At 41.5% G+C, this 16706-nt stretch overlaps 1 protein-coding gene across 7 annotated transcripts in view; it reads right to left on the bottom strand.

Moving 5' to 3' along the window:
- Nucleotides 1-16706, bottom strand: part of Krt95d (phosphofurin acidic cluster sorting protein KrT95D) — a 58499-nt gene that overhangs the window by 16582 nt on the left and 25211 nt on the right. For 4 of the 7 annotated variants that reach the window (XM_076433443.1, XM_076433445.1, XM_076433449.1 and 1 more), the window contains exons 2-4: nucleotides 2116-2419; nucleotides 1369-1656; nucleotides 39-171 (exon numbers count right to left, since the gene is read on the bottom strand). In XM_076433443.1, the coding sequence (XP_076289558.1) occupies nucleotides 39-171; nucleotides 1369-1656; nucleotides 2116-2419 (725 nt within the window). Of the gene's footprint in view, nucleotides 1-38; nucleotides 172-1368; nucleotides 1657-2115; nucleotides 2420-15745; nucleotides 15804-16706 lie in introns of those variants that run through there. The other 3 variants (XM_076433446.1, XM_076433448.1, XM_076433450.1) reach the window with 2 other exon arrangements.

Below are 16706 nucleotides of genomic sequence, written 5' to 3'. Positions count from 1 at the left end.
GAAACGTTACAAATCCCATTTATATCCGAGCTATTTACCTGAAAGTTTCTGCCCGATCTCCTCTTGATCCTGATCTAGATCCTCGGATACCCTAAACCGTCGCTTCAGAAGGGCTATGAACTTCTGCTTTAAATTCCTTTGCTGCAACAGCGACAATCGTTCTATTAAACGCTGGAAATCATAGAAATGACACTTTTTTAATGGGATTTTTGCAAAGCTCAGCGGACATTCAGCGTTACAGAGTTTCTTGCTATCTAGTGTTTAAAATGTAAAAAGATTTCGTAAGACATCGAGACTGACCAAAACGGACGTTTACACTGTTATGGTCGACGAACGCTGTATACACAAGACGAGGCATAACAAAACGACTTCAAAGAGAATTCCAACACGGCGCATAAAAATAGTTAAGTAAACGTTTAGCGAGTTTAGTAAACGGTTAAAGTAAAGTTCGCCCTGTCCCGGGCACGGTGTTCCAATTATTTCCAGTGCTTACTGCCGCGTTTCTACGTCCGCTACAATTTTCGGGGCAACACTAATTAGGCTTCCTCCACGGATTTAACCACGGATGTTAGGAGACTAATCCTGCAAACTGTAATTACAAGAATATACAATATTCCTCAAACTACAAACTTATTTTAAATCACGTTACAAAAGTGACCAAAGTATTAGACACATTGAATTCGTACGAATGATATGTATCATTTTAATTATCTTATCCCAGAATACTGTAAGTATTATTTGAAGTACAATCCACCAGTCGCTGATACATAAAGTTAATCAGCACGTAGATTGTGTTTCTTGTATCCAATTGGGATAAGATAATTAAACTAATTCTTGATACTGTGTTACCGTGTATCTTTTCCTATCTTTTGCATATAGCTCAGGTCTTTTCCTACAGCTCAAGAGTTGTGCAAAGAAAAAAATAAGAAAATATTCAAATTTACATGGAAAGAGTACTATCGCAGCACCAGATTCATAGTTTACTTTACAAATGAAGTAACTATTACAAAACGGACCTAAAAAATCAGGATACAACAGGACTAGTCTCCCAATCTTCAATCAGCAGCTCCATATTATTAATTTTAAGTATCCGAAGCATTGTTAAAAAATACATAAAGTTCAGCCAACGAACGTACAAGAGCCAGCAGTGTCCTCATTTGACAAAAATGATCAGAATGCTCGCTGACACGTTCACCCGCCGCGAAGCGGAGACACAAAAGCGTACCAAAGCGGGACGGAATAAGTAACGGAAACGGAGGAGGACGGTCGATGGATGTCCCAGGGAGAGAGGAGAAGCGTTTCTCGATAGGAGCGATCCGCTGGACACGATGAGGATGTAACAAAGCAGAACTAATTCGTTTCACGCACCCTGGCGTTCGCCGGAATCTTCGCTCGGCTCTTCCGCCTGTGCATCTCGAGAGTCGGCTCGCTGTCGCTGCCCTCCGCCTCGCCTTCCGAGCTGAATTCTTCTTCTTCGTCACTATATTCTGGACAAAGTCTCTCGTTCGGGTCACTCATCAGTCTTTTGTCCTGGTCGACCGGCTGCGAGCTCAACGCGACCACGCTGACTCGAGCGATGGCCACGGAGTGGCCGGCGTACTTTTCAGCCTTGTAAGACACCAGCTCCAGCTCCAGGTCCATCTGCTTCTGCAAGACCTGTGCACGCAAACATCAATTCTCATTAACACTGTTTTCATGGGTTGGAAATAATACAACAGTACTTTTGAATACCTTAAATAATTTCATTGTTTTGTATTTGATCTACTCATTTTTATAATAGACTCATTTATAAGAATAACACGGCAGTAGCTAACGAAACAAAAGAACTGAAACCTCAAGCTAATATATTAGCGACCACTCGATAATCCCACGATAAGAGCTACCTGAATCTGCTCATAGCCCCGACCAGCAAGAATTTTCCTAAACCACACGTTGGTTCCAGGTATGCTGTGTTCATTATCGCTACCTGTACGATCTAAACCGGAATAGTGGTTTAACGGTGGCGACGGTGTCGTCATGGTTTCGGCGCCTTTAACGGTCACTTATCAAAGGGTTGAGGCTTCAGTAGGGTGGTGTATACACACACACACATACATACGGTTTCTATCGACTTACCTGAGCCATGTTGATGACTCCCTCGGCGAGGGTCTTGTAGCCAAGCATAGTGCGATTTTTATAGCGTTTCCGTCTCTGCAGCAGTATCAGCAGCTTGTTCCCGTCCCTCTTCAGGAAATGGGGATACTGAAGAGCAAACTGCAGCTCGAGCTCGGTGTCCAGCATGCCACTGGGTGGTATAGCCATCTCGTTCGAGCGCAGCGTCCTTTTCGAGCCGTGCATCTTCACGGCGATGCTGATCGATGTTAGATCGGAGCCTAATGGCCGTAGAATCACCAGCCGGGTCAGGGTCAGGGAGCACAGCCTACAACACACGCGGACCTTTGACTTGAAATTTCTTCGTTAACGACGGATTTATTAGCTAATAGATTCGGCTCGGCGATATGGCCGCTAGACACGACATCGACGACTTAATTGGAAATGATGGCATTTTGCGCATTTGTTAGCCAACCTAGTCTACGAGAATCAACCTGGGTCAAGAATGTAATCAGCATCATCGTCTTCTGGCTGACACCCATTTTTCTAAATTAATTTGTTTTTTTCCTGTCTGCATTAGTGGTAAAATAAATAGGTAGGCCTGATAGCAATCTTCCTTCCCTTCTGGTTTCTAAGAATGAATTGTGTGTTAATCAATCTGGGTCAAGAATTTAATCATCAAGAACATTTTCAATCAACGCCTTCACGACGATAAAGACATTTTCCGGGAACAAATTTGAAGGATACAGACTGATTACAGCTCTCAGCGGTAAAGGCTTTTTGCACGATCAAATTTGAAGGATACAGACGGGTCTAATCGTCTCGGAATATCCTGTACACACATCACGAGCAGAGGCGAATCTATATTTCATACGGCACGGCATCGCAGTGACGTCTTTAAACGAACATGATTGTTATCGCTGTCTACGGACTACCTGATCGATACCACAGTACCACCGTTTTTGCTTTGAGCTTCAATTCAACCTCGTTTCTGAACCCGAGCGTCCCCGATTCCCCCTCTCTCACTCTCTCCGTCTGAAAAGTCTGCAGCTTTTGCAATTTCGATGAGCCTTTTTCAGCATTCATTTTCCTGTACAAAGTACACACTCCACCTCAATCCGCCGGATCTTTAATTAACCACCACTGGCAAAAACATTGCCAATATCCTCGAAAGTTTTTTTCAAAACGGTATGGCTCCGTTCATCTCGAACGAAATTCCGTTAGGCGAATCGGTGAATGAAATCTCACGATTTACGGGAAACGATTTGATGTTTGATAGACGCCATTCACTTTGCCAAATACGTTCTCATTCTGTAGAAAAATTGTGCGTCACACATTTATGTCGTACAATTTTTGGGGAATTGAGATATTCGGTAATTAATATTAATTCCTTGACCGAAAATAAGAAACACTTGTAGTGACTCGGATTAATATTCGAACGCTCTAAAAAAGACAATAACTTTTTTAATTTGAACTTTTTTGGGAAGCTAGAGCAATTAGTTTACTACAGGATGTGAAAAAAATTTTTTCAAAAAGTGCAGTTGTTCGGAATTGTAGAAAAAATATTAAAAGTTGCATTTTATAACTTTTTTATGTGGGCCTATATTAAAAATGCAAAAAATACGTTTTGTAGATTTATGTCAATTGTATGCACTGTAAAAGTTTCATCGAAATCGGATGATGCGGGAGAAAACAGCAGGCATTTAAAGATGTAAGAAAATCGTAAAAATCTGCAATTTTTACCATCTTTAAACGCTTACCAGCTTTAAATTTTGACGAAATTTTCAGAATATGTTTAATTGTCACAGATCTACAAATCGTATTTTTTAAATTTTCAATATAGGCCCACATAAAAAAGTTGTAAAATGGAACTTGTAGTATTTTTTCTACAATTCCTTTCAACTGCAATATCTGGAAAAATTTTTTTTCACATTCTGTAATAAACCAACTGCTTTGGATTCTCAAAAAAGCTCAAATAGCATAGTACAATATTAAAAAAGTTATCGTCCTTTTTAGAGCGTCCGAATATTAATCCGAGTCACTGTAGCTCATAGGGGTTCATTCCACACAGTTTAAGTAACAGATGAAGTACAAAACTTGGTGAATAACACCTTGTTAATCTGCATTTCTTTGTTTTGTTTTTTTTAATTTCAGTTTTAATTCGCGGCGGTCGTGTCAGCAGAGTGCGGCAGAAAATTCCATTTAATTTCAATTCCTTCGAGTTTGCCGGCGAGAATGCAAACTCATGCAAACTCCCACAGCAATCAGAACACGCTCAAACTGGAGCGCGCCATGGACAACGCCAGGTAATTGAACCGATGCGTGAATAAAAGACGAGTGTCTATTTAAGCGGCGCAACGTGTTTCTTTCCACACGGTTGGATGTGTTTGTGTGTGTATGGTGCTTCTCGGAAACGGTGACGTATCAGCACTGAATTCACCCTCTTTTGTCGTGCGCTGTCATCCATTATGCAATGTACTTCCTTTGCCCCGACGTCGCTGGTAAGTTTGTGTTATTAGTCCGAATCGATCTTTCTTTTCCAAAGCGAGGGCTCATTGTGACCAATCGCAAACGAGTTCGGAACGAATCCGGAACCTGAACCGAGGACAATGCGTACTTGGACCAGGATTGAAGCACGGGAAAAGATTTAATATTTGAGATCAGAGTCCACTATGTGATTATTCAACGTTGATTCTTGGCAAATTGATAAATGCAAGTGAATTTGAGTCCGTCGATGTACAAAGACTTTATCTTTTATATTTGCGTACGCTAAGTGATTCTTCAATGTCGATTCTTGGCAAATTGTGATAAATGTAGGTTAGGTTACTTTACGGTATTTGTGTGGGGAGATGATGGGGAATTATCTAAATTTTCGAGTGATTATATCAGCACGCATTAAACGATTATTAGTTTAAGGTTGCACAGGGTTGCGACAGCCCCAAGTCCACTTAACGGTTAATAGAGGACTTCTGTATATAGAATCTAAAATTTCGAAGGGTAGAGGGTAACTCTAGCCTCTACAGTGACTCAGAGTACATAGGGTACGAGCTTCAACCCTTAAGAAGTTGGGTTTCACCCAGGGAGCTATGGTTTACCGAATGATGAAGATAATTGTTCAGCTAATTCGATTAACACTTGACTCAATACAGAAATTCCAAAAGAAATTACTACATTATTTTACTGGACGCTTTAAAGTTTCTAAAAATATTTTTCTTACCCTCGAAGGTTGTTTCCACCACTCTATTTCAACATGTATAAGATATATTTGCAGTGACTGTTTCCTATCAAAGTTTCATGAAATGTGTCACAGTGCAAAGCCCAAGAGGGTTGCTTTTCTGGAAAATCGATCGGAGCCTGCATTTCAACCACAGGTTTATGACACGGCAATTACAGCAGTTCCCGTTTAATAAACGCAGGCTCCTTCCCGACGTGTCTGTTATCCGGGGAGCAAGGTGTCCTGGGAGTCGCCAGCTGTATTATCTTCCATTGGTTCGCTCGTTCCTCGAGTGCAACGAAGACGTGAGTCAGAGCGACGTAGAGAGAATTCGAACACGGTTCTACCAATTCGTGGAAGATAACTACGTGTTTTATCAAAATTTGTCGTTCCAAAGTTGTCTTATCTTCGATCAAAGACGACCAATCCTGAGAAATTTGTGATCGACAGCAATCCACGAAAGACTCCAATTTAGCTAATATAACACACAATTTAGAAATAATTGATTTTATGATTTCGAAATTTACGTGTCAAGAGTATCATTGTCTTAACAAATCAGGAATCGTAATCTTTCTGATAAGACATCTTTATACAAAGAAGAGTGTTTACTTCCACGAAGTATGTAAACATAGATTAATGAACTGCGTTGGAGGAATAAATTTTTGCTGACCGTTGTGCGCAGCTGAGTTGGGACTGATTCAGCAAGGCCTATTATTGATCTACCAGAATCAGCACACTCAATAATAGACACTTTTAGAGACTTACTGATTAAAGGGACTTGCTTATCAAGAGTGAGCAGTGGTGAACAGCGCATTTTAGCGCACCGTTTAACAAAAAGCCGGCCGCGCGACATCACCGGGCGAAATGAACAGATCCCATGGCAGAAACCACCACTCGGGAGCAGGAATCGATCTCCAAGGATCGATTTCAGGCGCATCGTGGTGTGCATCGTCGCGAAGAAGTCAACTGTAAAATGCGTCCGCGGTATCGATCAGCTCTCTTTCTCTCTCGGCGAGCGTATTCACGAACGATGTGTCGCATGAATCACCGAACGCCGTCACAACTGATGAATGAGCTCCACGTCAAGTACCCAGGTGAAGCCTCCCCCGCTCCTTGACCCCGAGCCCCCACCCCCCGCACTCTTCAACACCGGCGTGGCACGTGATTCGCGTACGCATCTTGACCTCGCTGCACCCCTCTGCGATGTCGTCGAGGTAATCCCCGGATTAACCGCACCGTTTTTTTCTTTCCTGGTCTCGCTTTCGTGTCCGCCCCGCGACCTTTTGCTCCTGATGCGCCAATTCGTCTTCTTTTCCCTGCTGGTACCCGTGTATTTAATATTGCATGGATGAAGATCCGGATTCGTTTATTACACGAGTACAGTCTCTGGACCATGCAACTTCCAACTCTCGCCACCAGGCAGTTACCGCCGATACTCTTCTTCTCGCTGTTACGTTTGTCCACTCATTAGCATAAAGAGGGTGTCAACACTTCCTCGGTGCAGATTCTGTTTCTAAAGGTAGAAGCACGTTACGTCACGCGAAATCACGTGCTATCATGTAACAAACAGAGGAAATAATTAGAGGTGTGTGGGCCGTATAATCGTATCGGTTACCTGACGGGTCAGGATACACGAATATTAGGCAAGCCCGATACCCTTCGGACTATACAATGTAGCCCGATAATGTTGCCACATTAAGACTTGTCTCCCACTCTACGCCTCAGCCACGCCTCGGTCACGTGACGCGATTCGTGCCTGTCGTGCATTTGTCACAATGTCACGTGACTAATCCGGTACTGGCAGAGAAAGGGTAACCGTATTCCCCTCAATCTTCGATTACAAATTGATTGTACAACTTGTAAAAATTGTAACCCCACACCATCATTATTATGTAAAATTGTAAACTGTGGTGTAATAGACCATCTACAAATTTTTGGCTACAATTTGTTTAATAACACACTCTTCCAACCTGAAATGCTGTTTAAATTTTCGCAATTTGGCAACGACAAATGACGATCGTCGCACGCAAAGAGAGTAATTTCTGCGCTACAGCACGTCGATCGCCACGTCGATCGCCACGTCAGTGACCGATGCCCGACACTAAATTTTCTGTTCGGCGAGCGGCGGCTACCGATGACCTATGGTACCGAATGTATCAAGTGGCAATTGATTGCGTAGCGCAAATGAAAGGGCGAGCAAAATTAGCTAGGCGCTTATCGCGCCGACACGCTCACTGTCGGCGCTCGATTTGTCAATGGCGCCGCGGGGATCATCGGCGACTGACAGCAATAAAATTAATTACTGCTGTTGACTCGACGGGACAACAAACTTGCAACTTTCCCGAGACTGTTAATTATGCGACGCAAAGCTACGACATTCTGAAGATAAAGCTGGAATTTTTGCCCGAAGTGAAGAATTAAAAATCGTGCAGACAGATCGTTCTACTTTCTTTACCCTATCGATATCAAACATCCGAGTGTACAGCAGATTTTTCCTATCTTGTCTCTGCTCTAGATATTCATTCAACGTTCGCAGAAGGTATTCCATCGTGGATTCCCGTCGGGGAAACGTAAAATAAATCAATCTTTCTTCAGCACTAATTGTGGTAATTTTATGGCGACCTAATTCTAACAAGAAATGGAAAGTATCTTCGTCTGTTCTTAAATAATTCTTGAAATCTGCCGGTTCACTGGAACGTAGTTCTTGTAATAAGTTCATGTTAGAATATGTATACCGTTTACGTAACCATCTTTTTCTTTTTTGCACTCTTTCTTAGTTTTTTAAAGTGATATTACCAGAAGTGCGGCTGGTTTTCTTTTTGATACACTCAGTTCCATCACGAAAATGTGCTGCGATACGATTCCGCACGATTTTCTGTACGACTGTGCGCTCGTTTGTGGGCACAAGTGAATACGACTTGTTTTTCAAACTGTCTATGAACCTTGGTCGTACAACAATTCGTGTAGTCTGTAGGTCGTTTAACTTCTCGATGTCAGGGTAGGTTCGTGGAGCATATTCGTTAACGATGTTCGTGTCCTATCTTTTTTATCGGTCGATCGTGGCGATCGACGAACTATGGAAACGTAAGACGCAGGGTCAACGATAAGCTTATCGGCCCGATTCGTGCGCAAGAGGGAGAAGATCGAGAGAGAGAGAAAAACCTTCCAGGGCTGTCTTTCTCTATCGATTCCACTCTGAAGGAGTATCTTCGTTATCGTGGATATGAAAACTTCAGCTTCCATGACTCACGGTTCTCCTCTCCCTAGATTCGTATCGTGAAAACCCAGTTCCAAACTTAATTTTCTGTTTACTCTGCGCCTTTATGTCGCTCGCAGTCTCGCCCGGGCACACGGTCACGTGTTCCAATTAAACCAAATATTAAGCTGTTTCGCCTCGCAAATTGTCGCCGTTTAATTCCAGAGCTGGTTTCGACAGCTGACAGATTTACCGAAGGGGAAGTTCTCGCGGCGAAGTGGCTCGGAATATTTTACTTTCGTTCCAATTATACTCTGGGAACGATTAACCCCTTAGGATCCCCAAGAATAGGTACAAAAAGATCTCCCTGACTAATACCTAAAGATGTTGTAAAAAATGTAATGAACGATATTGACTTTTTGGACCACTTTATCCATCGTTTTAGATTATAAAACAGTGAAAACATTTAAGAAATTTAAAGGGAGCGCAGTGGCTCAGTGGGTAGAGCGCGCGACTGCGGACAACATTTAAGAAATTTAAAAATCCTGTTGCATTATTTTCATTCCGCTAAAATGATTAAGGGGTTACGGGTTAATTTTTACAGAATAATCTTCAATGTATGCCCTAATCATATATCATAATAAAAAAATTGTCCCATTCATACTTTTGGAGAAAAAAATTCGTAAACTTTTGTCATTTCGGCCGCCTCAGGATGGCGTAACCCCTTAAAGAAAGATACTGAAGGAGTATTTATTCAAAACACATGTTTAACGTTTCACGGTATGTTACAATCTGAATCCAAATGTTAATTACGAACGAATGTCGGTCGTTTATCGGCACGTAACGACGATCAGTGAGATGTTCGCCAGATCGTCTCAGGTGGTCGGCGACGATCGATCGGCACCAACACCAACGCATCTAACATCTAATACCTACAATACCAAAACAGTTAAGCACGCGTGGCACACCGGAATAAAAACAGTGAAATCGTTTGCAACAAATACAGTAATGGAACACACGAAGATCCACTAGCGACGATAAGTTCACAGTGCCCCGGAATATGAAAGTGCAAATTCGTGGAAACGTTCGGCTTAATAAACGGCATTAATTATGTAAGTTCCCGTTCATTTCATTAAAACGTCATGCCCGAGCGCGTCCAATCAGCGTAACTCGATGACGCACAAAGGTGTAACGAGTTTGCCGGCGTTGATTGGTGTTAAAACAATAATCCAGGTGCTCGTATAAACAGCGATCGGTCGTTAAACTAAACGCAGCGTAACAACGGTCGATTGCAACGATCTTTCCCGATCGAGGGCCGACCGATTGTTTGATTGTTTAACATATTCGCGACACATACTCAATGACTCACCGAGGTAATTCGCACCGAAATCCGGCAATTATATCGGCCATTTGCATAATACGTCGCAGCAGCAGCAACGGCGGTCACCAAAGTGGCCGGAGCCGTAATAACAGGTTTCGCGGTTAGGCCTAGTCCTCGTCAATTATGCAAGTACTTATGCCACCCGCAATAATCATCGCATCTCCGTGGCAAGCTGCCTAATCACAGCCACCAGCGCGCGCGCGCCTATGTAAAACCTCTCCGAACCGATTAAATAGTTAATAAAACACCGGCCCGAGACCCGCGCAAAACCTTGGATCTTTGTCCATTCGTTATCTCCGGGGAGCGAATGGGATGATCGGTGGACGAGATACGAGCGACGCAATTTATCCATTGTCACACGGTCCGGGCATGAGAGACACGTTTTTTTTCAGAATGCTTTTATTAGTTAGTCGGAAAATTGAGAGCGCGACAGGATGCATTTTTATTGCTCGCGATCGGAGATTTCGGGTTGCGCAATCATTTGCGGCGTGCACATTTTTATTGTGGTTCGGCTGTGAAGCATCTTTATTGTATCTCGTTTCTAATCCATTTTTATTCTATCTAGTTTCGAACCATTTTTATGTTTCTTTGTTTCTAAAGCACTTCTAGGTAATCTTGTTTCTAAAGCATTTTTATTTTATCTTGTTTTAAAAACCACTTTTACCTATATTTCTTTGTTTCTAAAGCATTTTCGCCGAGAGCCACACCACAGCAATTAAACATAATGAAAGCTGATTAGGATTAGAAAGTTCTTAGCGTTCTTCTTCGCGACTAGAAAGAACGGCGTGAAAATGAAAAAGCCGGAGTGTTAATTGGCAAACAGTGAAATTTCGGGAAGGGTCATTGCGAAATCGGTGTGTACAGAGTCTCCGTCGGCGTGATTCAAGGGCGTCTGTACGATGGCATTCTCCGGGTGCCGATCCTCTGCCAAAATGCTATCTAAAAGAAACTCGCATAATGACAAAAGCCCAGCGCCAGTGTGTCACCGGCTTCTACCGGCAGAAATAAACCAAACGATAGTATTAACTTGCGCAACACGTTAATTTAACTTTCAGCAAATGAGCAGCTCTCTGCTACGTGCACACAAGGAAATTTTTCTTTCCTTGTCTTGATTGGCGAAGACATTGTCCCTCGAGCGTGGAGGATCTTTTCCAATTAAACACGGTGAATCATGCGATCCGAATGGTTCGTATCTTCACCGGCGTTGATAGTGGGAGCGATTTATGGCTGGAGTCTCTGACAGTGTTTTCCTGAAATGACTGCAGATCTTGATGGGACATAGGGGTTGAATAGAAATGTTTTTCCTCGTTTAACAATTTTAACAAATTGTTAATAATTCTTTGCACGAAATGAATCGCTCAATTAACATATTGCCAATCACCGGTCGACCCGTTCGCTCCGGATTGTCTTCGGAATTTATTATCAATGACAAGTCAGCCAGTCAGAAACTGATGTACGGTTCTCTCTTAGTAATTACGGATTGCAAAAAAGCTACAGATTGTACTGGAATGTAAATCTGATTAACACCGAGCGTCGCGAAGAAAATGAATGATCTGGCGACGGACGACGAGATGGAAATTTGCATTTCAACGAGTCCGTCACGAGTTTTAATTTCTTGACGATCATGTTACCCTTTCCGCGGTAGCGTGATCCTACATAAATCTGAATTAGTTTAGCATTAATTAGTCCAGCAGCTAATAGCTTAGCAATAAATAATATCGTACGTAAAGATTGTCAGAGCATATGATGAACAAATAAAAACCACATAAAAGCTATTTTTGCAAAATCCTCAAATATGTGAATGTTTAATCACCAGGATGTATAGGATACTTAAATACTACTAGCTCATAGCAGAATTAAATCTAATAGCTCTTCTTGTCAACACTATTTAAAATTCAATTCCTGCAAACACGACTAAAAATAGCAATTAAATATTAGCAAGAAATAGTACCTCGAACGGAGATTGCTTAAATTATTCCATTACTATTCTCTGCCTGTTAACAGTATAATTTCTGCATCGCGTATCAGATGTTGCTAGCTCTCTATTAAATGATTCGTCGAATAATTATATTTGATAATCACGCACAGCTTGCCTATAATCACGGTGTATTTGCTCCGTGCAGTAAATAACGCGCATCGAACTGGTTTCACGCGAACTTCCGTTACATCGACTTCCACAGTTGCAATTTTCAATGCAAACCGACGGGTCGCCTGTAATCCGCTTCAAATTAACATTCGCAAGAAGGTGGCCTTTATTTTCGCGGAGTGCAATACTAAAGAATTCCTTTTCCATTAATTTCGCAATTACTCGATGAACGTGGCGACTGCGTAGAAATAATTACTGCTTTAATGTACAGTTCTTTCGAGCAATATTTAATCTGATAAAATATTATACAAAGTATTCGCGTATTTAATATTAAAGCGCTCCGCAGCTATGAAATGAGTAATTGAAACTCTTTTTGCCCGAGGAAATTAATAACTAGATTGCGGATTTTATACGTTTATAACAAAAATTGGTACGTACAATTTAAAGCAGTGGACATATTTAAAAAATTCAAAAGAACATCAACGTATTAGTTTTAGTTCAATAAAATAATTAAAACAAGAAAGAAATTTTGATGTAACCTCTGTGTCTTGGAATCGACGTAGACATTTCTTATTTGGTATAAAGATCTGCAGTCTATTAATAACGTTAAAGTTAATTTCCTGGTCAAACGATTTCGTTCAGTTAATATTAAACTGTCGTCTCTATTCCAGTATATATTTTTCTTTTTCTTTTCAGTATAATGGGAAATCTTTTGAGAGAAGCTGTGCCCGGAAAAGTAAATTCGTAATTTTTAAAAGATTTTTGGAAGAATAGTCGACCATTGACGAGTTAAAAAAATGGTAGCAGCATCTTATTTCCGAGACACGCACAAGTAGAACGTCAGGTGACATAAACATTGGCATCGCGGATGCGTCTTCCGCTGTCCTCAGCAAATAGTAATCGCGGTTGCTACACACCGCGCAGAGAGCACGTGTGTGTGCGTTCGCAGAGCGAATCTGCACAATGCATGTCGATCGGAAACACGCGAGACGCAGTACCCGGCGAAATGCACCTGTGCATCTCGAGGATTCGCGACGACGACGACGGTGTGTGCCACATCCATTGTGCGCGCTCGTAAACAATGGCAGCGTGCGCTCTACTCGGCGTAAAGGACACAAAAATAGCACAGGCCGCTGTTGGCTTCTGCCAATTTCTTTGTAGAACCAGCGAGATTTATCGCGACCGTCGGCAGAACGATTTTTAGAGTGTGCACGATAAGACAACGCGAAGCCTCGTCATTCATGAACTAAGTGACAGCGGCGAATGATCAACTGCTTTGGTCAGTCATTTTTCAAAATGCGATATACGATGTAGACTGCGAAGGTCGACAAGATTGGGAAGATCGATGCGACAGTGTACAGCGATAAAAATCCATACAAATGAATGGAGAACACAATAACATTATTTTACTTTCCTCGTTTTTTAATTCGCTAGACTTGACACTAACTTTTCAATTCATTTATTGTATTGATTTTCAGTTTGTTAATGTCATCATGGTACGTAAAAATGTTTAATTTCAAGAAATTGGGATGATTATATTGTGAGAATTAAATTGAGCCACAATTTTTTAACATTGGTTTGTCAGTGTTTCGGTAATAAAAATCTTAATTGGATTAAAGGTTTGATATAGTGTGTAAAGATGAGGTAAGTATTTGATGAATGCGAGTCGAACAAGCTTCTGAATCTTCCTCTTGTTAGAGGATACAGGGCTAAGACTGTAAAAGAGGACTCTGAGAAACCCATGAGCCTTGAGAAATTTTAAACATCTCATAAATTACTCATTTTTCGAGCGACCTCAAGCCCTTAAACTGCGGAGACCGTTTAGATGGCGGAGCGATCTCGGTTATTTTCACGCTTGACAGGCTGTGAAAGAGGGACAGAGTGATCTCCTCGTTCGGTACTTCAAAGCTCTTCGTGGCTGAGAATGGTGCAACAGCATAAAAATTTCAAATGAGCTGCGAAGCGATAGAAATTTGTGAACTTTAAAAAACGTTAAAAATAAAAGAACACAAAATTAATTATGTCCTAAGAATTTACAGAAAATCTAATACACAATTGTTCCAAAACCAGAACCATTCGGAGTATTTCCTTCGCTCGAAAGAAGGAAATCGCGATGTTCAAGAATCGTTTCGCACAAATCACGAAAATTGTGCGCGCAATTTAAGAAGAAATGAACAGTTATCGTTTTCCAGCGGTTGAACTAACGATCAGGGAAAACGGTATTGGACAAAGGACCGCGATTCTTAACTGAAATTACATCCATTTACAGTTTCATGAGCTTAAAGGGGCGAGGACGCGTAACGTTTGGTTACTGTTACGCTTTCCGGATTGCGACATTTAAAGCGTCGCGTCGGCCGCGATCGACATTTCCGACAGGATTCGCGTGCAAGCTTCTGCTGTGCGCGAACAATGCGAACCGGAGAGAGACTGTTCGCGAACCGTGGTGGAACGAATTCATGGTCGAAACGAGAGAATCGGCGACGAGAAAGTTTTGAGCCGCGCCGCGCCAAGAGCTAAGTTTACCGAATCGTTGGTTTCACTCTCCGTTTCTTTATTGTCTACTGAATCCCGGACGCCGCGTGCTTTCCAACAATCCACTTACTCGCTCTGCTAATTAGTCAACACGGTTTGTTTGGAAGATCGATTTCAATTTTGTAATTTTCGTCCGCAGCACCGAACTTGATTTTCACAAGGCTGGTTAATCTTCAATTTATTCATTGTCTTAATTGTAATGTTACACATTTAGAGCTGTTTTACCTGTTAATATTATTCGAATGTATAAAATAAATTTATTAGATCGTTCATGAGACTGGAAAATGTTCGATCAGACATTTTTATTGGACTTCAAATGCGAACCTGATTCTAAATATTTAACCAGTGCGTCATTCCAGAATAATAATTATTAACATCTCCACGTATTCCTAATATTTTCTCCGAGCCATGTCTTGAGACGTGACAGAATGTTCAACAAACTTTCTTCGCATAGAAATCGGATGACCAATGCAATCACGTGGAGATCAAGTTCGCTCCGATTTCTGAGCTGCGCCATTGCGCGTCGTGATTTGCAATGCAAATAGCAAACGAACATCGTGCTCGTCGATCGAGTATCGATCATATCAATACTATCGCGCAAACGATGACTCCCTCGATCAAGTTGCAGACAATCGAATTCCAGGAACGCATTGCCTTGGACCAGTGCAAACACGCGCATTTCCAATCTACTTCATTTTTAATTCGTCTCGGTGTGCGAGAACACGTTCGGTTTACCTTGATTCGATGAGATCCAACCGTGTTTGGCTTTGCTCGGTTTCGGTTCGATTCAAACCGGCACAGGCTGATAGCTGTCTAACTCCTGTCGCACCGAGAACAATCCGACAACTGCGTTGAATAATAATTTGTTTACCAGTCGTCGGTTTAATTTATTTTATTCACGATTTCGTCTCTGTCTAAATAATTGCGTCTGAATATTAACGATCTCAAAGAATTTGCACTTGTCTTTAGATTTTGTTTGTATCCAGGCGTCTTTTTATTTAAATAGAGATTGGATAAATCAGACAAAACTGTAACTCACAATCAAGGCAATAAACTTCATGAAACATCGTTCAATACTCTGCTTAAAAGCACCGTTCAATGCATAAAGTATAAAATAGTAGACGCGTTCCTTTGAACATGAAAAGTTTTAAAATGATTGGATAGTGAAGGTTTGCTTTACCATCGAATGTTGCATAAAGTTTAATCAAAGCCGCAATTTTACCGTAAACGTTTTACTAAACTCACTTTTTCCCTGTCGTCGCAGCTCCGGCAAAATTAATATTTCCGAGATGGTAAATGGGCGTACAAACCTGCAAAGAAAAGAGAAATATGTCAGTAATGAAATCTGCGTGTCGATCGTTCGTTGAATTATTTCTCCAATTACTCATCTAGTTCGATAATTTATTATATTTTGATCAATTTAATTTCTATTTAACAGCACACGAGAGTGAGGACCCGAATTACATCATAGCGATTTGAAACAGATTAACTTGGACCAGAAATGAAGCGAGATCGAGGGATCGCGAGTAAAAGATCTTCGCTATGGTCGATCTTGCGACGTGTTTCAATAAATTGCCAGCTGGCGGCTGCTAGATAAAGGCAGGAAGCGCAACGCGAACAACGTGCGTTCAATTTTTGCATTTTTTCATGGGCGACCGACGAGGCTGTCCCTCGTTACCGAACAATCATCGACTGCGTAACAATCGTTGTTTGTTGCGCAACTACAATTACACGTATCGGTCATTATGAAAGCCGGCTTCGTTAAACATCTCGAAAGATCCAGCCTGTGCTTGCCTACAACATTGTATTTAATATCATTAGAACCGTCTGATAAAAAAATTCCAGGAAATTTCATTCTTTAGAATTTATGTTTGGTTATCGCAGAAAATAGTAAAAAATATCCCGAGATGTGAGAAAATATAAAAGTTTAAATATAGCCTCCATCCATCTCTTCCGCCCCGCTGGCTTCTCACCGCCGTATTTTCATCCCTTATTTTATTAAACTTATTATTCACCGTCCTCGACCGTGTAACTACTTCATCCGCTCCTTTTCCTCTTAACGCTCCTACTGTTTCCAATTTATTCATCGAACATCGTCGCACTCGACGATTCCGATCGATGGATCTGGCGGTGGCAGAAAATAGATTGCATTTAAAAATAACGAGGCACAGCTCCGTCCAAGGAATCGCAGTTTTTCAATCGTCTG

The sequence above is a fragment of the Lasioglossum baleicum genome, chromosome 11 (genome assembly GCF_051020765.1).
Source record: "Lasioglossum baleicum chromosome 11, iyLasBale1, whole genome shotgun sequence".
NCBI lineage: Eukaryota > Metazoa > Arthropoda > Insecta > Hymenoptera > Halictidae > Lasioglossum > Lasioglossum baleicum.
Note: the sequence above shows the minus strand (reverse complement) of the source record. Positions and strands in the feature narration are given on the sequence as shown.